Source organism: Vipera ursinii (genome assembly GCF_947247035.1).
Source record: "Vipera ursinii genome assembly, chromosome: 4".
Lineage (NCBI taxonomy): Eukaryota > Metazoa > Chordata > Lepidosauria > Squamata > Viperidae > Vipera > Vipera ursinii.
Window position 1 is genome coordinate 84,761,670 of NC_139514.1, and position 22,735 is coordinate 84,784,404.

The 22,735-nt window shown below is 39.4% G+C and overlaps 1 protein-coding gene across 4 annotated transcripts in view; it reads right to left on the reverse strand.

Annotated features, from left to right (window-relative positions):
- The window catches only part of MGAT4A (alpha-1,3-mannosyl-glycoprotein 4-beta-N-acetylglucosaminyltransferase A), a 94,936-nt gene that overhangs the window by 40,627 nt on the left and 31,574 nt on the right, over nt 1–22,735 (reverse strand). For all 4 annotated transcript variants that reach the window (XM_083362481.1, XM_083362480.1, XM_083362479.1 and 1 more), the window contains 2 exons: nt 6,796–6,963; nt 3,415–3,555 (listed from right to left, as the gene is read on the reverse strand). In XM_083362481.1, coding sequence (XP_083218607.1) covers nt 3,415–3,555; nt 6,796–6,963 — 309 coding nt within the window. The remainder of the gene's footprint in view (nt 1–3,414; nt 3,556–6,795; nt 6,964–22,735) is intronic.

A 22,735-nucleotide genomic window follows, 5' to 3' on the forward strand; every position in this document is an offset into this window, starting at 1 on the left:
CCTAAATCTAAAAATCTATAAGATTCCATAAAATAAAAACATATTTTAATATAAAACACTTACATCCAAGTTTCACTGAATGTGACAATAATTTTTGTAACATTAAGAATCTACTAGAGAAATATTTTAAAATTAAGTTGTTATCCAGCAAGCATATGAGAAACAGATATCCTTAGCCTATCTTTAAAACAGTTTGCATGCATACACATAGATTGCTACGAATCTTAATGCATGGCCTTATGTCTTTCATGCCTAACATGCATTAGAACAAAGAAAACTTGCTGCCTCAAAAGAGTGTAAAGCCCGCAAAATGCAATTTTTCATTAAAGCTGATTGCTCTATAAAAATAAGCCATCCAAAATTAGATAAGAAAAACATTACACCCAGTGTACTAAATCAGTAATATAAGCATAGCAACCCAGTATCATACCGATGAAACAAGGTTGCACAAAATGGGCACCACTCCAGGTTCCCTCTCTGAAACAATGTTACTTAACAGGACCTAGAAAATGGGCCTTCTCTATTCTGCCCCTGCCCTTTAGAATGAGTTTGCCCAGATGGTTCAAATTGCCACAAGCTGTGAACACCTGGCTTTTCATCTATGTATGGCCCAAGAAGGTGGATAAGCTTATTTATGATGCTTGTATATGTTTTCATAGCCATCTCAATTGTGTGTTGATTATATCTTTGGTTTTTGGCCGTGTGTTTTTGGTTGGTTTTTGTATTTATTTTTGCTGTACATGTATTTACTGCTGATGTATAATAGTTTTTACAACACCCAGAATTGTGAGTTGTAGAGGGATGGCCTTATAAATCTTTTAAATACTGGTAGTCCTCATTTAGTGACTACCATTGGGATCAGCAACTCAGTGGTTAAACAAATCAGTCACTATGTGAAATTGCAACTATGCTTATGATCTTAGTCCAGCCAGGTCACTAAACAAGGATTACGTGTAAGTCTATAAACATTATACATGGGAAAATACTGCCTTGCAAACATCCAAAATTCTAATCAAGCAACCATATTTTTTCTCAGGCACATTATATGTTTAGGATTATAATTTTTGAACAGAAAATGTACATTTACTATGATATCTGAAATCTAATGATGAGAGGAAAAATTATTTGATCCCCTTCTGATTTTGTATGTTTGCCCACTGACAAAGAAATGATCAGTCTATAATTTTAATGGTAGCTTTATTTTAACAGTGCATGTTAAAATATGTTTGTAGTTGGCCACCCAGTTTTGCACACATCTCAGGAGGGATTTCATCTTACTCCTCTTTGCAGATCCACTCCAAGTCATTAAGGTTTCAAGGCTGATGTTTGGCAGCTTCCTCCACAGATTTTCTACAGGTTTAAGGTCTGGAGACTGGCTAGGTCACTCCAGGACCTTAGTGTGCTTCTTCTCTGTTGCCTTGTTTGTGTGTTTTGGGTCATTGTCATGACCCATTTTCAATGCCCTGGCTGAGGGAAGGGGGGTCTCAGCCAAGATTTGACAGTACATGGTCCCGTCCATCGTCCCTTTGATGAGGTGAAGTTGTCCTGTCCCCTTAGCAGAAAACACCACAAGCCATAATGTTTCCACCTCCATGTTTGATGGTGGGGATGGTGTTCTTGGGGGTCATAGGCAGCATTCCTTCTCCTCCAAACACGGTGAGTTGAGTTGATGCTAAAGAGCTCAGTTTTGGTCTCATCTGACTACTGTCATGGTTCCGATAAATGAAATCCATCAAAAGAACTTCAAGGCAAGAATTCTTCCTTAAAGAACATTTTATTAGGATACACTGTACTGGTACTACATAGTTGAACCCAAAACTAAATTTCCTTCCCCCAGATACAAAGTAACAAGATGTAATTCCCACCCCCTGGAAGCAGATATAAATCACATTCTCCAATTAGACTGAAGCGTGGGCTCCCTCTCCAGCTCCTCAGTCCACCAAAAGGTTTGTGTCTTTGAGTTCCCATTGAGTTGCATTATTATTGTGGCTAGCTGAGCTCAAGCATTCACCCCATCCCCCCTTCTACATCCAATTCCTAAACAGCAGAAAAAGCATGCTGAAAGCAGAGTAAAAATGGTTGCAATTTCTCTTAGTTTTCAGAGCGGGAACAACCAGTGTCACAGCATTGACAACCACAACACTTTCACCCAGTTCTCCTCTGAATTATTCAGATGTTCATTGGCAAACTTCAGACGGGCCTGTACATGTGCTTCCTTCAGCAGGGGGACTTTTTGGGCACTGCAGGATTTCAGTCTTCATGGCATTGTTTTCTTGGTGATTATGGTCCCAGCTGCCTTGAGATCTTTGACAAGATCCTCCCATGTAGTTCTGGGCTGATTCCTCACTATTCTCATGTTCACTGAAACTCCACGAGGTGAGATCTTGCATGGAGCCCCAGGCCAAGGGAGACTGAATAATCACACCGTTGTCACCTTCACACCAAGCTGCTTGGCAGTAGTCTTGTAGCCCATTCCAGCCTTGTGTAGGTCTACAATCTTGTCCATGACATCCTTGGACAGCTCTTTGGTCTTGGCCATGGTGGAGAGTTTGGAATCTGATTGATTGATTGCTTCTGTGGGGAGGTGTCTTTTATACAGGTAGCAAGCTGAGATTAGGAGCACTCCTAATTTCAGCTCATTACCTGTATAAAAGACAACTGGGAGCCAAAAATCTTGCTGATCGATAGGGAATCAAATACTTATTTCATTCATTAAAATGCAATTCATTCATTGAAATGCATTTTTCTGGATTTTGTTGTTGTTATTCTGTCTCTCACTGTTAAAATAAATCTACCATTAAAGTTCAGACTGATCATTTCTTTGTCAGTGGACAAATGTACAAAATCAGCAGGGGATGAAATAATGTTTTCCCTCACTGTAATACGCATGTTTTCCTACAATATGTTCAGTGCCCATTCTAATTACTCAGGAGTCATTTGTTCATATTATTTAAGCAAAGACAAATCAATAACTGAATAAGAAGGTGATCAGGATAAATATGACATTTTATTAAAGCTACTGACTGTTGAAACAGTTGTGAAAAATCAAAAAGATAAACTAATCCAATTATTTATTTTACTTTTAAAGTTTTATGAAAGCTGTGCAGCATCCATATTTGCTAAATTATGATCTCAAAATTTCATGCATTGTTATTTTTTTAATTAAGGCAAATGCATGCTGTTTCAAATCCATTGTTTTTCTTATACCTTAGCATCAAAACAGTAGGATCTGTATGAAACAATAAGCAAAAAGGTTGAAAACAAGCTTTAATTCCATTTGAATTCTATGAGATATACAAGAAAAGAAAACTTCACTTTGTTTCTCAGAAGACACACTGAATCTATCTACAATAGATTTTTAAGTACACCTTTAAGTGCATCACACTATCAATCATATTGATTTTGCTAGTTTACCTCCTGTTCGTCCAAGGCCAACATGTACAGAGGGTCGAAGGCTTCCTTCATTTTTCAACAAATGAGGCAAGTGGTAATATATATTTGGCACTTGAAGAGATCTTCTGCTTGTCAGTTCATTTAATAACTTCAATGTTTCATCTAAAAGCAAACACAAGGGGTATATTTGCATAAGATCATGGGTATATTCACTTCTAGCACCTCTTTGAAAAAGTTGCATGTTTTCCTAGGCTCAGGTAATTTAATTTTAATTTTTAATTTATTGAGATTTTTATACCGCCCTTCTCCCAAAGGGACTCAGGGCGGTTCACAGGGCATAAATATAAATAACAATACAAACATTAAAAAACAATTAAATCAAAGCCCAAGTTAAAACAAGAATAATAAAACAAGCCTATAAAAAACCCATGTACCCCCATCAGGCCAGACCCGCTAGTTCAAATAAATGGGTCTTCAACCCGCGACGGAAGGATCGGAGGTCTGATGCCATCCGGAGCTCGACCGGCAGTTGGTTCCATAACGCCGGAGCACCCACAGAGAAGGCCCTCCCCTTGGGGGCCACCAGTCGACATTCCTTGACAGGAGGCACCCTGAGGAGGCCCTCTCTGTGGGCGCGCACAGGGCGGAGGGGAGTCGACGCTGGCAGCAGGTGGTCCTCGAGGTATCGTGGACCCATGCCATGTAGGGACTTAAAGATCATAACCAAAACCTTGAACCTTACCTGGAAGACAACTGGTAACCAATGCAGCTCACGGAGCAAAGGTGTAACATGGGAGTACCGGGAAACTCCCAAGACAACTCTCGCGGCCGCATTCTGTACCAGTTGGAGCCTCCGAGTAGTCTTCAAGGGAAGTCCCATGTAGAGAGCGTTACAGTAGTCTAGGCGAGAGGTCACGAGCGCATGAGTGACCGTACATAAGGCCTCCCGGTCCAGATAGGGCCGCAACTGGCGCACCAGGCGAACCTGGGCAAAAGCCCCCCTAGCCCCCCCTAGTAATACTAACAAGTCCCAGGAAAATATGCATTTAAGTTAGGGAGGTTGCAATAAGATCTTTGTATACTCTTCAAACCCCTTTATTTTTATTTTTTTTAATTCAAGTGAATATCTTCCTGGGATATCAAACAAGTGGTCTCCCCACCAGCCCTGGGCAGTGCCTCTGTCTCACACAGCTGTCCTGCTGACACATACAATCGGCCTCTGCACCGCCGCTGCTGGCACCGCAATCTGCCCAGCCTCCCTTCACCTGCTTTACGCAGCTCCTCCTGGGGGCCCCGCGCCCACCATTAACCCTCCCACCACCATGCAGGGTAAGGTTGCCGGAGCCCCCCCACACCCAGATGCCCTCGCCTCTCCTAAGCATTTTTTTTACTAACCTGCCTTTCAGCTGCATTCCATTTCTCCACTTGCTTCTCAGCCTTCGCTACGTGTTTGTGGGACTATCGGTAAAAATGAAAAAAATGTTCCCTGAGACTTTCTAACTTCTTGCGAGATTTCACGAGAAGTTCGAAGGTCTCATGGAACTTTTTTTTTGTCCCACAAACACGTGGCTAAGGCTGAGAAGTGAATGGAGAAATAGAATGCAGCTGACAGCAGCTTAGTAAAAAAAAAAACACTTGGGGGAGGCGAGGGCACCTGAGCGGGGATGGGGGCAGCAACCTTATCCTGTGCAGCTTCAGCAGGTGTCTGGCAGGGGGAGGGAAACAACAGGCCCTGCCCCACCCCTCGCATGGAGTGCCCTGCTCCTACCGTTCCCCCCATCCCCACACAGCACCTTTTTTCCAGCTCCAACATGTCACTTCCTTTGCTGCTGTGTGGGACTGAAAATAATGTTCAATCAAGCAATTCCAACTTTGCAAGATCTTTTTTTTCCCTGTGAGAAGTTGAAATTGATTGATCGAACCTTTTTTTTTTTTTTGCACATGGTGGCGGAGGCCGACTGGGGTGACGGCGCACGTGCCCATAGAGAGGGCTCTGCGTGCCACATTTGGCACATGTGCCATAGGTTCGCCGCTACAGATATACAAATAATAATAAAAAACTTCTAATTAGATAGTCCAATGGTGCAAAAGAAATGGAAACAACCTCTCATACATCGTATTTGTCAACGCTGCTAACATCGAATGTTATTGCTTGACAAGAGATGAAGAAGTAGCCATTTCATATGTTAAACTTGTGAATTGCTTTAAGAGATTGAGTTTAAGGTTGGGAGGGGGGAAGAGGAGGAATGTACCTTCAAAACCATCTCTAACTAAAGAAGATAAGAACTTAGCTGGTTTGGAAGGGAAACTGATTCTTTAAATTAATTGCAGAATATGATTAATGACAAAATTAGAAAGGTGGAGAATTGTGTTTTAATATATTGTGCAAGGGACGGAGATTTCAGATTCCAGCTTCCTTCGAGCAAGCATTTGCCAGTGTATTAGGCTGAATAAAGGACTTTTAAGATAAACAATGCCTCAGAGTCACTTTAAAAGCCCATACGTCGGAAACCTGATAGTATTATTCAATCAGTTTAAGAATGGAAGCAACATTTCCATTTAGAGTGGCCAGATATTTGGGTTCTGTCAAAGTCGCCATATTTTTGAAAGTTTGCCCTTGATCCTCCTCCAATCTTTGGGGGATTCTATTGTCTTTCTTCTCTGCTTCTATCCCCTCCTGGAGCCTGGGCTGCAAAACCAAATCAACCAAACAAGCCAACCACTGGATAGTTGCAAGGGTTTGACATTTTTATATCACTTTTCTATCATACAGTGGTCTCTGGTTTTCTGGAGGTCATACCTCCCAAGATCGTCTATGTGGAAAGGCAAAAACAAATGGCTAAGATCTAAGTTAAGCCTATGAGCAATACTACCTTCTTTCAATGCATCCAATGCAACCTAAGAGGTTTACTAGCAGAATAACTGCTGTTGCTCTGATTCATCAAGTAAATAAGTCACAGATCTCCCTTGGTTATGTATAGATGCAGGGGTAAGCAGAGAGCATAATTAAAGGGAGGTGTGTGTGTGTGTGTGTGTGTGTGTGTTTGTGTGTGTGAGAATGTGAATGTGAGAAGAGTCTGAATAGGTGAATACACGCCTAACATTAATCTTTACTAAATCTCTTGGCAGAACAAACAACTCTCAAAAGAGGCTATCCATGTCCATGCAAAGTAAAAATAAATCTCAAATTATATTGCAACTTGAGAATTCCTGGTACAGAGAAAAAAGTGAAAGACAATAGTATAAAGAGAAGTAATAAATAAAAGTAGTATTTTATGTTCAATTGCATATGAAAGCAAGAAATAATAATGTAAGAGGGCTTTTGTATTCTATGACATGGAAAGCAGGAGAGACCTAGTGAGACTAGCAAGCCCAATAATCTTCAAATTCACCATTCTATACCTGAAACACTGCTCAATGCATCCTTGCTTCCATTTGTTTCTGCTACTGCCCGTCTGAACTGCTCCAAGATGGTATTTAATTCAGAAGAACGTTGCAGGGTTCTGTGCTCAGCTATGCGGAGGCGTTCCTTCAAAGCGTGAAACTCTCTTTGATAAGCAATCAGCTTTTCTAGAAATAAAACTTAGGGTTAGTTTCTGTCAAAAATAAAATAACACAAATCAAAATCCAAATTTGTCTGTTTTTGCACAATTGATTGCCATTCATTGTTACAGAATGAACTTTTGCAATGCTTATTCTTCAGAGGTTTTTTTTTTAATTGAAGGAAGTGTTACAAGGTTCTAAAACTTAATATAAAGTTTTGAAACAATTTTGATGCTTGAGTCTAAATCTTATCAATAAAAGACATACATATATTTTACCAAAAGAAATGTTATCAATTATTACCTTGCCTAAAATGTTAAATATATTTTTTAGGAAATGGAAAGTCATCAACCTTTTTATTTTACAGATAACACAGTTATTTTTTGTGTAATATATTTTGGGAAATTACTATTAAGACAATAAAATAGGGTTTAAAAGTGTAAAGATAGCTTAGTGGTTGTGCTCATATTAATATTTATTCAAGCATTTGTTATGCAACCTATTTTGATTTCATCAGTTTAGCTGTTGTTATTTTTCCTATGCAAAGACATTTTAGAATTCAAAATCTCCTAAACATTGTTCAGTGCCTTTTAAGCATGGCCATGATTACTGTCTTTGGAATGTCCAATACTGGATAAGCTTTCCAGAGTTCCCTCCAAATGAATAATATAAGATACAGAGATTCAAATAGAAAAAGCCTTCTAATTAGATAACTATAAAATATAAATATAAAATTGTCACTACTCAGCCTAGGTGTCATTATTGCCTCATTCCTCTTGTAACAAGAATGGGGAAATAGCTACTTTGTTTAATAATGCTGAAGTGCTCAGCAAAGAGAAACAAGTTAAACATCCATGGAACAGGACAAAACAATAATTACTGCTGGTCAGGAACTTTATTGCTCTATCTATCTTTTCTCTTCCACCTCAAACAAGGTGGAAGTTAAGTGACACAACATAAGAGCTCATGGAAGGCTCTGAAATAATGAGAACAAAAGGGGTGAGGAACCAATTTCAGAGGCTCTAAATAATATAAATAATGCTTCCCTTTTCAACACAAATCATTTTAATATGCACAAAGAAGACTCATACTTGCTAAAAACAACCATAGGTAATTAAAATATAATACTTTAATATAAAGGAACTGGATAGTGATTTGTAAATATATAACATCTAGCACTTAAACCAGTTGTCTTCAAACCTGGCCCTTTTATGACTTGTGGACTTCAACTCCCAGAATTCCTCAGCCAGCATGCCTGGCTGAGGAATTCTAGGAGTTGAAGTCCACAAGTCATAAAAGGGCCAAGTTTGAAGAGCCCTGACTTAAATAATCGCCTCTAATCTTTTAAAAAGTAAAAGACAAAAAGGAAGGACAGCTTGCTGAAGAACATCCAGACAGTAGTTATGAAAACATCATATGGAGTAAAGATAATTGTATTCAATAAATCCCAAATATTGTTGCAGAAACCCTAGTTGATATGTCATAAATTAGAATTGCACAAGACGTTTTTCATCTACTATTGTATCAGTAAGTTTTCATTGCACATACTTCTATATTTATTTATTAAATCAACACACACACACAAATACCATTGTTATTCTGGGAATTGGAAGACTCCTTTGTGAAGATAAAAATCTGTGTACATAGCAACAATTTTGGGATGCTGTCTATTATGCACAACAATGTTACAATCATTTTTCTTTTTCAAATTGTCCTGGGTTTGTCATTAGGAACACTAGGAACAATATATATCGTTTGTAACTCTGTACTGTATCAAAGTAATCTACTGCTAACTGAAACTCTAGAAATTCTGAGCAAGTATACATCTTCTTTCCTCCAAGCATAATTATGAAAATAAAATCCACCTATGGAACAACATTTTGATTCAAACTGTGGACAATACAGTTAGTCCTTTTTTAATAACCAATCTCTTAAGCAGTCACTTTACAGTGGACCTCAAATACAAACTGCCCTTGAACTTATGGCTGCTGCCGCCCCCACACACAACCCAGTCATGTGATTGCATTTCGGGCATGAAAATAATCATAAAATTGAGTCAGATCATATTGTAACCCACTTAATGAGTACAATGACTTATGACCAAAATTTTGGGCTCAGTTGTGATTGTTAAGTGAGTACTATCACTTATTTAATAGAGAATATAGATAGATCATATACCTTGGGATTTTTTCCCCCTATGAACATTCTGTATTTTTCTTCTTTTAGATATATGTATTTTTGGAGGAACATTAAAACACATAGGATCTTTGAGAAAAGCAGTAAATAACAGCAAAGAGGTTAGCCTAGTCAAAAACCTTTAAATTGCTTTAGCACTTCAGGAACTATCAGAACAGTTATTGTGCTTGTGCATCTTCTGTACAGGAATTGCTTTGAAGGTAGACCTAGTTAGCTATTTTAATACATTATTTTTCAAAGTCTTTATGTTAATGGTATAGGTTTGATCATATCTGGTCTTAATGCATACCATTTAGTCCCCTAATGCACAAATGTTGCTACAAGGTAATCAGTTAACTGCTTTACTTCCTCTTTTACAGCTTTGGGTGGTTCTTGCTCTTCTGATGGCCTCAACCACTAACATTCAAATTAACTGCTCACTTGCATATTTTAATTATACAGGCAGTATTATACTGTCTAAACACAGTAGGTTTTCATTGTGAAACCATTCCAGTCTGCTTTCACAGACTGTCAGCTGCATGCCAGGCAGACAGCAGACGTTTGCAATCAACATGAAAACTGAGCATGCAGCAAAAGACAGACTCCCTCCAACTGCTCCCCTTACTTTAGAGAGAGAAAAGATTTTGGTCCTTTTAAAACAGACATCTCAAACACAAGGCCCGGGGGCCGGATCCGGCCCGCGAAGTGGTTTCATGTGGCCCGTGAAGCCATCCTGGAAACAGTGAGGGAACGGCCCCCGCTGCCTTGGCCCTGGCCCAGAGACCCTCCTTCTGCCAGAGACCCTCAGATCTGTCCCACTCCTGCCCAGGCCCCCATAGGCACCCTTGATGCGAACGATGTAGAGCTGGCCATGCCCACCCAGTAGGCCATAAACACTCTAGCCACGCCCACCCAGTAGGCCACGCCCACCCTGGCCATACCCACCCGGCCCCGAGGGCAACCGCAATGCTGATGCGGCCCTCAATGAAATTGAGTTTGACACCCCTGTTTTAAAAGAAATTAGCTGAGGTTACCTTCCAGTACAGAGTCTATTTAAAAATGAAAAGTTACAACTGTTTTCTTAAACCTCTGGTTTAAGATTATAATGTGCAAAAATCTGGAAAATCCAGGGAAGCAGACCAGAAACATTGCTGGCAGTGGAAGTTTAGTTAGCAATATTGTGAAAGATTGCTTTTAATTTTGAAAGAGATATATCATTTAAATGTTATTGTCTCTGAAATCCATTGACTCAGTCAATGTGTCTTTTTATGCAGCTTGGACCCTTTTTGCACCAGACTCTCTTAATAGGGGCATGCCATCTTACCTTGTGGTTCACTTAGAGCAGACATGTCAAACTCGCGACATCACATGATGTCGCGCAACGTATCAGAGCCTTTTCATCATTGCCGGCAATGGGGTGGGCACAGCTTCTGGATGACGCATCCAGCCCGTGGGCCAGCAGTTTGACACCCCTGACTGTATTTCCTTTGCTTTGTTCTATCGTCTTTGAAGTATCTTACTTGGAGTGTGAAAGGAATGTGCCCCTGGCCATCTGCCTTATTTCCAGTCAGATGGGAAGAAGCCGCAGAGAAACCTGACAGCCTTGAGAATGACACCTTACCACTTATTTCCCACAACAACTTAACACCTATGGATTGGTTAAATTCAAACCAGCTAATTGGACATTTGGGGTGGGGTTTGAAAGGGTCCTTTTCATGTAATGTTTCACATGGGAAATCCTCAGATACTGCCTTACTCTCTTGCTATCAATACCTTCCAATAAAAGTTCCTGTTGAGACAATGCAAGTTTCAAGAGTTCTGCTTTCTTGGGAGAATTAATTGAGGCAGGTCCTTATAATTTCTCTCTTTTGAAATTCATCTATTGCTCCACAGAGATTTCCCTATCCTTGGGCTTCAAAACTGTAAGTCTAAATACGTAAATTATTTCCTCTTCCCTCTCCCATGTCAGGATAGAAAGGGTGTAGAGGCCTTATTTGTCTCACAGAACATAGTAAGTATGGCAACAGGTACTGTAAGGCATGCTCCTGGAAGATAGGTAGTAGCAGCAGAACTACCAAGCCATTACACCAAGATAGGATGCAGTGTGTGTAAACTCTCTTTTAAATTTTTTACTCTATGTTTTTTAATTTTTATTGTTGTGAGCTACCCTGAGTCCTCAGGGAGAAGGGCGGCATATAAATTTAATAAAATGAAATGAATGAATGAATTCTGAGGATTCAGAGAGCTTCTGGGAGAGAAGATACTTGAAACCACCATCACTTCACCCCACAGCCTTGGTCATGTTGCTGTAATTTCAATTCACTAATGCAAAAAATCTCATTTTAGGCACTTCAATTCTAAAATTAATCAAAACTGAAGCCTGACAAGGACTGTGAACTTGAATGAAGTAGGAAATACAGTTTTTTTTTAATTAAAGGAGAAAAAGAGCAGGAAGCATAGATTGAACATGTAATAGTTACATTTTTTGTATCCATTGTGTGACTTGTAAAAAAAGTTAAATGTATTTTAATTGGCTTGACATTTCATATCAAACTGTATTAATTCTTCTTGCACTTTCATTTAGTTTCATTTCACAATACTTTCTACAATAGACACTTAAACACATACACTGAGTAGCCAAGCATTCTTTGGTTTTATATTCTCAAGAAATGTCAACATAATCCAAGGTTTTCTCGTAAGGACCAGCTTATACTAAAGAAGGGCTGTTGCACCAAACTGAGAGCTTGATTTGTTGCTCACTCATGCCTGACAATGGAAACTGTACCAAGATTTCCTGAAGCTTAAGATTCTGGCGTATATCCAGAACTGACAGAGAAATGTATTCACATTAGCAATATTCCTGTTCCAATGGAACATTTCAGATATACATGGTAAAGTTATTTCAATGGTATTTGGGGAAACTAGTGGCCTCATAGGACACTTCAGCCATCTCACTGCTATTAGTACTAATGTGGAATGCTAGGTGTGTGTACATAACAATCAATCATTCCTTGTAAACACATCAGATCACACCAAAATAGAGATATTTATACTTATGGTTTATACTATCATCCAGCCATCACTGTGGGGATATAAAAGCTTTCAACACTGGTGATGTTTCACTATAGTTATGGCTGCATGATGCTATAAATCACTTATGTGGATAAGTCACTCTTTCCGTGTGGCCCTGGCAATGATATTACAGACTACGGTATTCTGTGATTTTGTACTATTTCATGGAAATAACTACATTAACTTTTACTTTGATTAATTGATTGATTGATTTTATTATGCTTAAAACATTACAAAAGCTATCAGTCACTAAGACCCCTCTCCATAGAGGGAACTCTATGTTAGGGGAACTCTACATGGCTTAGATACTTCCTGGATGCAAAATTACATTAATTACTGTTGTTAATCTTGTATGACCATTTTCTTTCTGTATTAAAACCTTATATCAGACCTTGCCTCCATTTTGCCAGTCTCTGTTCAACCCATAATTCAGGGCTGGGCAACCTAGAACTCTCAGAATCCTCTCTGTACAGTTGCAATAACACTAGAACCATCTGATTCTCCAAATATAGTGTCACAATTGCCAAAGAATTATAATATTTTTCAAAACATTCTGGGGCAAAACCCACAAAAATCATAGAGCATAAATCCTAAAAGTTATGACAAAAAATTCCACTCTCGTACCATGACTACCTCACCAAATTTGGCCTCTAAACATTAAATAAATCCCAAGCTTCCAAAAATATATCCACCTTTCACTTAGACAGAGATCCAGTTCAGCCAGGGTGTATTTTGGGAGAGCTTGGAGTTTTAGATGGTGAAAAGACTACTTTAAACATCAATAATATTTCCACCCCCCTCTCGTTTATTCGTGCGTGTGCACGCATATATACATCCCTTTGAGTCGAACGCCTGACATGTCTTGGCAGTTAACTGTTTTGAAAGTGATTTGCCATTGCCTTCTTCCTAAGTCACCCAGCTGGTTTTGTGCTTCTCTTGGTTTCTAACCCCTTGTCCTTAACTCCTGCACCAAAGTGATTATCATCTAAATCAGTGTTTCTCAACCTTGGCCACTTTAAGATGGGTGGACTTCAACTTTATTTTTGTTCTATTATTATAGTTTCTATTAATTATTCAGGTATTTTACTGATTCTTATTCATACTGTATTAACTACCTGGAGTGGTGCAGCAAGATTAGGAGGTGGGATGTAAATACATACACAAGCCAAAGACAATATAAATAGAGCTTTTGAGGAAACAAAAGTACTGATCAAGATTCATATTATTTTTCAAGTCTAAACTAAGAAGTACGGTAGGTTGCTCAAGCAGTGAAGATTAAAAAGTCACCCAAAGCCTCTTAATCTTTTAGGATGTTAAAAAAAGACTTCCGTTTCTTCTTTCCCTCAAGGAAACACAAGATGGATTTTTTTAAAAAAGCCCTGCCTGTTTAACCAGTAGTTTATCACTATGGCTGCTCAATGAATTAATCTATCAACTAAACTACTTTCCCACTTCAAGAAAAGATATAAAGAGCATATCTCATATTTCCACTGAAACACACTGCTCATGGATTACAGACATTTAAAATGCCTGTAAAATTATGGGTGAGTTCTAATGTGAGGTCAGCACTTAGTGCCAATTTACATCTAAAACAATACACACAATTTCTCCAAATTAAATTACAATTTCAAAAAAAAATCCAAACATTGCAAAATTCCACAGGAAAGCCCTTTAAATAAAACTTTAATAATTTTATAATTCTGGCTGAGGTAGATGGTCTGATGAGGTGGGAAAGATTGACTTCCCCTTCTGACATACGTTAACTTTTGTGACAAACCTTCCCTCTATTAAACAGGAAACTGCTTGTTCACATATCTATGTTCTCTAGTGATCAATTCAATACAATGGCAATACTCAATAGAAGGTAAAAGGTTTATTTTTAAAACCAAGCATCTGTAATTTTTTACATACATACCACGAATACATATAATCATGTACTTCATGGAGAAAAATTATGTCACTGGTAAGAGTTGACACAACGTGATGGCACATAATCAGTATATATGCGCTATTCGGTCTCAGTACAAGAAGCACTTTAGTTATTGATTTGATTTCTATAACCAGTGATCTCAACAAGTTAACTTTAGAAATTTTACAGGAAAAAAAACAGTAAAGAAAAATTATTAACTTACCAAGAGTTGTTAGAAGAAGAACCTGAAGAATATAAGATGAAATCAAAAGAGCAATTGAGTGCAGAGGGATTTAGTTTAGTATGTACAATTAAAGTTTTAAAGTAGCGTAGATGTTTAGAACTGAGCAGCACAAGACAGAATTTGAACAAATGATGAACATGTAATTGTTAAAAATGTATAAATATTTATTGAAATTGGAAAAAGAAGAAAACAAATGAGAGACTATATGACAAAATGAACTAAGAACTTTGGACACAATATACTGATGGAACAGAGGGAAAATATGTGGTTAAAAGAGTGGAAATTTACATGATGCTATACAGGTAGTCCTCAGTTATAATTGTAATGGAGACTGCCCATCATGGTCGTAACCCATGACTGTCATATAAATAGGTCACTCACATGATCAACCTGATTTTACAACTTTTTTTGTAGCAGTCATTAAGCAAAGCAGCTACCGCAGTTGTAAACCAAACACTTTGAACTAGTTTTGACAAAAAATGGAAGTAAATGACAGACTTTGTCAAACTTGTCAGAAAATATGGTCACTGCAAATGGCCACAAAGCAGAGAAGCTGCTGAATGCCAATGTGGTCATGTGATTAAGGGGGGAGTCCCCCTGTTATAGAACTTTACATACCAAGATGAACTGGGGCTTCCTAGGACAATTCCAGCTTCACATTACAGTGCTGAACCAAGCCTGGTTGGATGGATAAAGTCCTGAGGAGACTTCAACTTCACACTGCAGTGCTAGACTAGGCTGGGCCAGCTAAGGTTTCCCTGGATGGCAGTATGTCAGGGACTTCATGTAGCCACACAACCATGGTGTGCAAAGAAAACCCTGAACTACAGCACAACAGGCAGCTTCAGAGCTGAGTGGTTTTAATATTTAATATTTTAATGAAGTGTAATTCAAATTTAATATTAACATTTCAAATCATAGTTAACACTGTGTCATGGTTCCAACAAATGTAATACTTCAAAGAACTTCAAGGCATTGTTTACCTTAAAGAATCTTTTAATTGAGTAACATAGCTTCCGCAGATACATGGTCAAAGCCAAAAACTGAATTCTCCTCCCCTAAACACATCCTATCAAAACACAATTCCCTCCCTTAATTAACAGTCATAAATCACATTCTCTAATTAGTTTAAAATGCAAACTTTCCCTCCCTTCTTCAACCCACCAATTCTAACTCTAAAAGTAACATACAAGTTTAAAAAAAAGGCTGCATCTCCCTATGTTGTCAAACAAGAACATCCGATGTTAGTAGCATTGACATCTGGCCCCCCTTACAAAAAGGACAGACCCTGTAGCGTAATTAAAAGCACATGTTAGGGACTATCTCTCGGTTTGTTAGGATGTTTCTTATAAAACTTTTTGATGATTCTGTCGGCTTTCACATCCCTTCCATTGTACTAGGTACTGCAATTTCCCTTTAAAAATTCTAGAATCAAGAATACACTTTACTTCATAGTGGGTTTGACCCGCTACTACAAGGGGCCCGGGTGCCTTCTTAGGGGAAGGTCTTAAAGTGGAATCTCGAAAAGGTTTCAACAAGCTGCAGTGAAAGATGGGGTGAATTCTTCTTAAAAGCCTAGGGAACTTCAATTCTACCTGTGTACCCGACTTAGGGATTATGAACTTGGCAGGTAGTGAGAAAGGTGGGACATATCGGCTCACCATCAGGTTGTTTTCTCCTTCGCCATCGCTGTTGAAAGAGGGTAGAGTGGGGGCGGATCCAGCCTGAGTCCCTGCTGTTGTGATTCAGGGCCAGCCTGTGGGTCCGGCAGCCGGCTCGGATGTCTCGGATGACTCAGATGAGGGGGAGGAGGTGGGTGTTGAAGACGAACTTGCTGATGATGGCTTGGAGGCTTCGCAGAGCCCCCAGCCAGGGCCCTCTTCTCAGCTGCGCGAGCCCGAGAGTGCGGATGATGATGACCCACAGCTGGCCCTGTTCAAGGACGCCCGACGCAGGAGGCAGTCAAGCAGGAACAAGCAGAGAAAGGCTGTGGGACTCCTCGGAAGGAGGCACAGGGAGGCCACGCCCTGAACTCTAAATAAAAGGAGTGTTTGGGGAAGGGCTGGTTGCTGAAAGCAACTGTTCCGTTTGAGGATTCAAGTTCCAGTGTTTTGTTTCTTGTTCTGTTGTTTGTGTAATAAATCTTGGCAGACGCTTTCCAGCCTCAGACGCTCTCCAGTCTCTACTGTTTATACAGGGGTTTGCCTTTCTGCAAGGCCGGTAGCAGGCTGGTTCAGAACACCTGCATCCTCCTGTGTAGGGAACTTGGGCAACAGGTTCCTGTGTGATCCGGTTGGCTTTCTCTCTCATTGGCTGCTGTGCAGGTTTCTTTCTCGCTGCTGGTCCCGGTCTACTCTGCTGTTGGGGGTAGGAGACTGGGCAGTTTGCTGCTCAATGTCCCTGCTGTCCGCATCGGAAACACTTGATTGGCAGGCCTGGGTCTTCCAGCAGTCGCAGCAGTTGGAGGTTTTCAGGGGTGATGGTTGCCGTTTGGGTTGCTCTGGCTTCGGCTCAGCTTCAGGTGGGGGAGGCTTCTTATATAGCGGGGAAGCTGAACATCTAGTCTTATCGCCCCCTGGTACCATGCTTGCAGCTAATCAGGTACTGCTCAATAGATGCAGGCCTGAGAGAGATGATCATCTAAACCTTCTTTAAAGTGGTGGACTAGGGACTGTTCAGGCCACCTCTCTATGCGACCAGCTATCTTGCGAAACTCTCTTACGTACTCCAGAGCAGGCCTGCTGGCTTGTTTTATCTTATGGATTTGTTCTTCTGCTTTGAGGGCAATGGATGGGTCCTCAAATCTTTCTCTCAGTCCTAGGAGGAAGAGGTGGGGGTCCTCCAATTCGGGGGCTTGTTCATTATATAAATTGTTCAGCCATTCGGATGCCTCGCCCTCTAAGCTGGACGCAATCACATCGACCGTAGTGCCTGGATCTGGGTAGAGATAGGCCCAGCAGTTCAAATGAGAGCGCACTTGGTTGAGGAAAAAAATCAGCTTCTCTGGGTCCCCATCAAAGGTTGCTCTGAAAGGTGGAGCAATCACTGGCTGCTGGGGGGCCCCATTGTGGCTGTTGCATCCCCAGTTGCTGTTGGCCCCATTCTGGCTGCCACTGCATGCCCAGGGGTTGCACGTTCGGGGGCTGCGACCAGCCTCCTTGCTGCGGTCGTCCTCCCACCAGCTACTCATCTCCTGCACCACCCCAAGCTGTTGCAAGGCCTCTATTAGCTGCAGCAAGCTCAGAGGTTGCTGTCTGTCCACCTGTGGGGGCTGCCAAACTCCCCATTGCTGCAGGGGCCTCAGACTGGGATTTTCTCTCTGTGTGGGGCTGGAGGCCCTGGCAGGGGATTTCAGGGGCTGGAAAGCTGTCTGATCTGCAAAGGAGGGGCTGGAGGTTTCTCTCGGCAGGAGTTGATTTCTGCTTCTCTGCTCTAGCCTCTCTACTCTTTCTACTATCCAGCTACAAGCTGCTTTCCACTCACCCAAGTCCTCAGTGGCAGACGTCCTGGTGGCTCTCCCCCAGTCTGGTTTTGAAGCCTTTGAGGGTGGTAAGACAGTCTCAAGGTTTCTGGAGTCTCTGCTGGGCTGGGCCCAACCTAACATCCAGATCAGCTCTCCTAGATGGGAATCCTGCAAAAGCTCTTCCTCCCCCGGCTTGCTGTCTGTTCCTCCCCCCCTGAGGTAGCAGCTGCTGCTGGGTTGCTGGCTTCAAGCAGTTTCTCTTTTTCCATGATGAAATCTTCTCCTGAATCTAAGCCAGCTTCCCTCAAGTCTAGAGAGAGTGGCTGGGGTTCAGGACCCCTAGATAGTTTGAAAAGTTTTAGATTTTGGCTTAATGTCATGGTTCCAACAAATGCAATACTTCAAGGCATTGTTTACCTTAAAGAATCTTTTAATCGAGTAGCATAGCTTTGGCAGATACATGGTTGAAGCCAAAATCTGAATTCTCCTCCCCTAAACACATTGTATCAAAGCACAATTCCCTCCCTTAATTAACAGTCATAAATCACATTCTCCAATTAGTTTAAAATGCAAACTTTCCCTCCCTTCTTCAACCTGCCAATTCTTCTCTTCTCTTATTACAAACAGTCTTGAGATACATTCTCCGTACTCCCCCCCCCAGAGTCTACTAATTCTAACTCTAAAAGTAACATACAAGTTAAAGAAAAAGGCTGCATCTCCCTATGTTGTCAAGCAAGAACATCCAATGTTAGCAGCATTGACGCACTGATAAGATCTTTTCCCTTTTTCTATCTTTAAAGACTGGCTATCTAAAATTAGTGTCCATATAATAATTGCTAGTCAATAGTGTATAAATATCACTGTATCAATGTACTAAGTATGACTTACAATAATATAATGTCACAAATTAAAAATTCTACTTTCCCCAGTAATTATCTTATGTCTGTCTTTTAAAAAACTGTTAGCTAGTTAAAAAACAGGAAAAATGGAATTACTATGTTTTAGTTACTCATCTAATATCAAACTGCAGCTAATATAAATTGTTTTGCTTCTTATAAAATTGAAGACCAGACCATAAGTTTCTCTAATATTGTTTTTAAACAATAAGAAAAATTAAGTCCATATTCGTGGTTGAAAGATTTGTTGTTCACAAAGGCTCAGTATTAAGAATTATTCCCTAGTAAGTAAAAAGTGATTTTACATTTTTAAAGAAGTTCAGCCAACTTTTATCCACCAGGCTTTCATGTTCAGAACGTAGCTATATTTAACTTGGTGCTAGGACCAATGATTTTTGGAAGGGCTATGCCAGCTGTAGCAATAACATACAGTGAGAATAATAGGAATAATAATTGAGTGTGGACTACAATTAGTTTCTATCTACATACTTTGCTGCTTCTGCAGTGGGAAAAGTTCAGATTAAAGTCAATAAGAAGAGTTGCATCTATTTAGAATAATGATAAACACATTTATATCATGAAATATTTTTAAAAAATATTTGACCACCTTCACAGATAAAATAAACCACCATATCACCATATGCAGATATATGAGACTTCAAGAATAAATTATCTTGCTTTTCTGAGACAAATGTATTTTTCATGCTACAGGAGAGGAATTGCAATAAAATATGTCAGGGGCAAAAAAAATCTTTTTAAGCTGATGTCTTTTAACTCCAAGGACCATACAATACCTTGGATCATAAGCAACAAAAAGCTGGAGAACATCTTCAAAAAAGAAAAAAAATGGAACCAGAAAACTACACACCGATCAGCCTGACATCAATACCTGGGAAGATTCTGAAAAAGATAATCAACGAATCTGCAAACACTTAGAGGCAAACAAAGTCATAACCAAAAGCGAACATGGGTTTGTTGAAAACAGATCATGCCAAACAAATCTTATTGCATTCTTTGACACGTGACAAAATTAGTGGACCGGAGAAAGTATCTGATAAACTAAATAACAACCTCTACTTGATAAGTTAAAAAAATGTGGGTTAGAAAGCATCGCCATCAGATGGATTCATAACTGGCTGACCAACCATACTCAACATGTAGTCCTTCATAGAACTGCATCTACCTGGAGAGAATTATGCAGTGGGGTACCCCAAGGCTCTGTCTGAGGCCCAGTACTCTTCAATATCTTCATCAATGATTTAGATGATGGGATAGATGGGGAATTCATCAGATTTGCAGACGACACCAAACTGGCAGGAATAGCCAACACTTCAGAAGATAGGCTTAAGATCAGAATGATCTTGACAGACTTGGACACTGGGCTCTATCTAACGAAATGAAATTCAATGGTGGAAAAAAGTAGGGTTCTACATTTAGGAAAGAAAAACCAAATGCACAAGTAGAGAATATGTGGCACCTTGGTCAACAGTAGAAATATGAGCCAGCAGTATGCTGCAGCTGCCAAAAAAGCCAACACAGTGCTAGGCTGCATTAGCAGAGGGATACAATCAAGATCACATAAGTGTTAACACTGCTTTATAATGCCTTGATAAGACCACACATGGAATACTGCATCTAGTTTTGGTTGACACAATATAAAAAAGATGTTGAGACTCTAAAATGAGTACAGAGAAGAGCAACAAAGATGATGAGGGGACTGAATGCTAAAATGGAATTAAAATAAAACATATGAAGAATGGTTGCAGGAATTGAGTATGTCTAGTTTAATGAAAAGAAAGACTAGGGGTGACATGATAAGCAGTGTTCCAAGAAGAGGGGGTCAACCAAAGCATCTGAAGGCAGTACAAGAAGCAATGAATGGAAACTAATCAAGGGGAGAAGCAAACTAGAACTAAGGAGAAATTTTCCTGACAGCTAGAACAATTAGTCAGTGGAACAACCTGCCTCCAGAAGTTGTGAATGCTCCAACACAAGACGTTTTTAAGAAGAGATTAGATAACCATTTGTCTGAAATGGTATAGCGTTTCCTTCCAATCCAGCAGGGGGGTTGTAAGACCTCCAAGATCCCTTTGAACTCTGTTATTCTATTATTCTTTTAAAAAGAGTGGGAACAATTTTTATGTGCTGCTTAAAAGTTTCACAAGAACAAATTATTGATGCAATGAAGTTATTCTTACTTCTAAGATTTTACTTCTGAAAAGCAATTATTTAATGTACACTAAAGTTTTTATCTACCATCACTTCATTAGTTTTACCAAATAAATCATCAACAGTCTATTTGGATTAAAGGATTCAATTATATTAGCACAATTGTTTAAGGCAGGGGTCCCCAACACCTGGTCCATGGATCAGTACTGGGCTGCGGCATGCCAACAACTGGGCCACACAAACAAGTAAAGTCCCATCTGTGAGATGCAGGCAGCACACAAAACTACACACCCTCTGGTCCACAGAAAAACCTCTCTCCATGAATCCACTCCTTGATGCCCAAAAGGTTGGGGACCTCTGGCTTAAGGGAACACAATTCAAGAAGACAACAGGTGTTTAAGTTATTGATGTAATTGGCACAGTATTAAATTGGCACAGTGTAAAAAATAATTTCAGTCACAGTTTTTGTTGGTAAATAATTTAGTATTGGGAAATCTCAAGCACTAACTTGGCACTTATAGTACATACATCATATTAATGGAATTCCAAAAGGTAACATAACTTTCAATAAACATTGCCACTACTACGCTAAAACAGTTAAGCATGTTTTCACAAAAATATTTTCATTTTCTCCTAAAGAAAATTTAATGCAGATTTTGGTAATTTCAAACAAAAATTTATATTACAAAATTTAATGAAATGCAAACTGGAAATATGTTCTTTTACAGGAAATAATAATCAGATAACTTCAATTAAACACATTATCTGAAGAAAGTTCTTTGAAGACTCTAATTTTGGAGAAAAGAGGACATTATGAATGTGATTCATTGGCCACAAGATCATCTTTTCCTCCTGTAAATATCAAGCTTTATTCCACAGGTCCTTCTTTGTCAGTAAACTTTCTTCTGTGCTCAGAAAAAGTCATACCATGCACAATGAATACTGTATCTTAGCAGCAGGTATGATCTTAAAACTCAACTTTCAGAAAGCATGTTTATATTCTGAGAGGAATCCCAGTTCATATATCTGGAAAATATATTCAGAAATCAATTCCTGATTTTAAAAATTTCTATGGTTTTTTTCAATTCTGAGAATATCTTTACAATGCAACTAACAATTAATAGAGGTGGATTCACTGTTCTGAATCTGGAGCTATATCATCACCAGTGCTTTTTTTGTAAAAGAAAAAGGTGCCGGAACTCACACATGTCATACAACCCGCCTTGCCTACCCTACAAGGTTCCATTCAAAAAAGGTGCCGGAACTCCGTTCTGAGCGTTCTATGACAAAAAAAAGCCCTGATATCACTTATCTATTGTCAAGTATCAAATACTGGAAACCAGCACACTTGTGCACCTTTATAGATAAGAAACTGAACTCCAACAAATCAACACAGCAGCTATGGTACCTAGAGTTTTTTCTAATTTTGTTGGATTCCTATAATGTTTGTGCTTCATACTCTTGCTTCCTAAGCAGTGGGGTTTGGAGGAAAGAGAGGCAGCAGTTGGAAACCCCCAGTTGATATTAATTTGATATGGGCAACTTTGGAATATATAGAACCTTCACTGGAACAACAATATTAGGATCAAAATGCACTGGAACTTTACTATCTCTGGAAGCAACTACATCAGTTAGAAAATTATTGTAATGGAAGATCTAATAAAATATTTGACCCTTTTTTCTCTGCTAAATTGACTTTAAAAGAAAAAATAGTTGCATTATGTCTCTTAACTGATAGAGTTAAATTTCTTTGTTGCTTTTTAAAAAAAACAAGTAAATTAGTGTATGTATATAGCTACAGAAATACAGTTAATCCTTGACTTAAACAACCAGTCAAAGTTCAGAAGAGACCCTCCTTAGTTTTTTTGGGC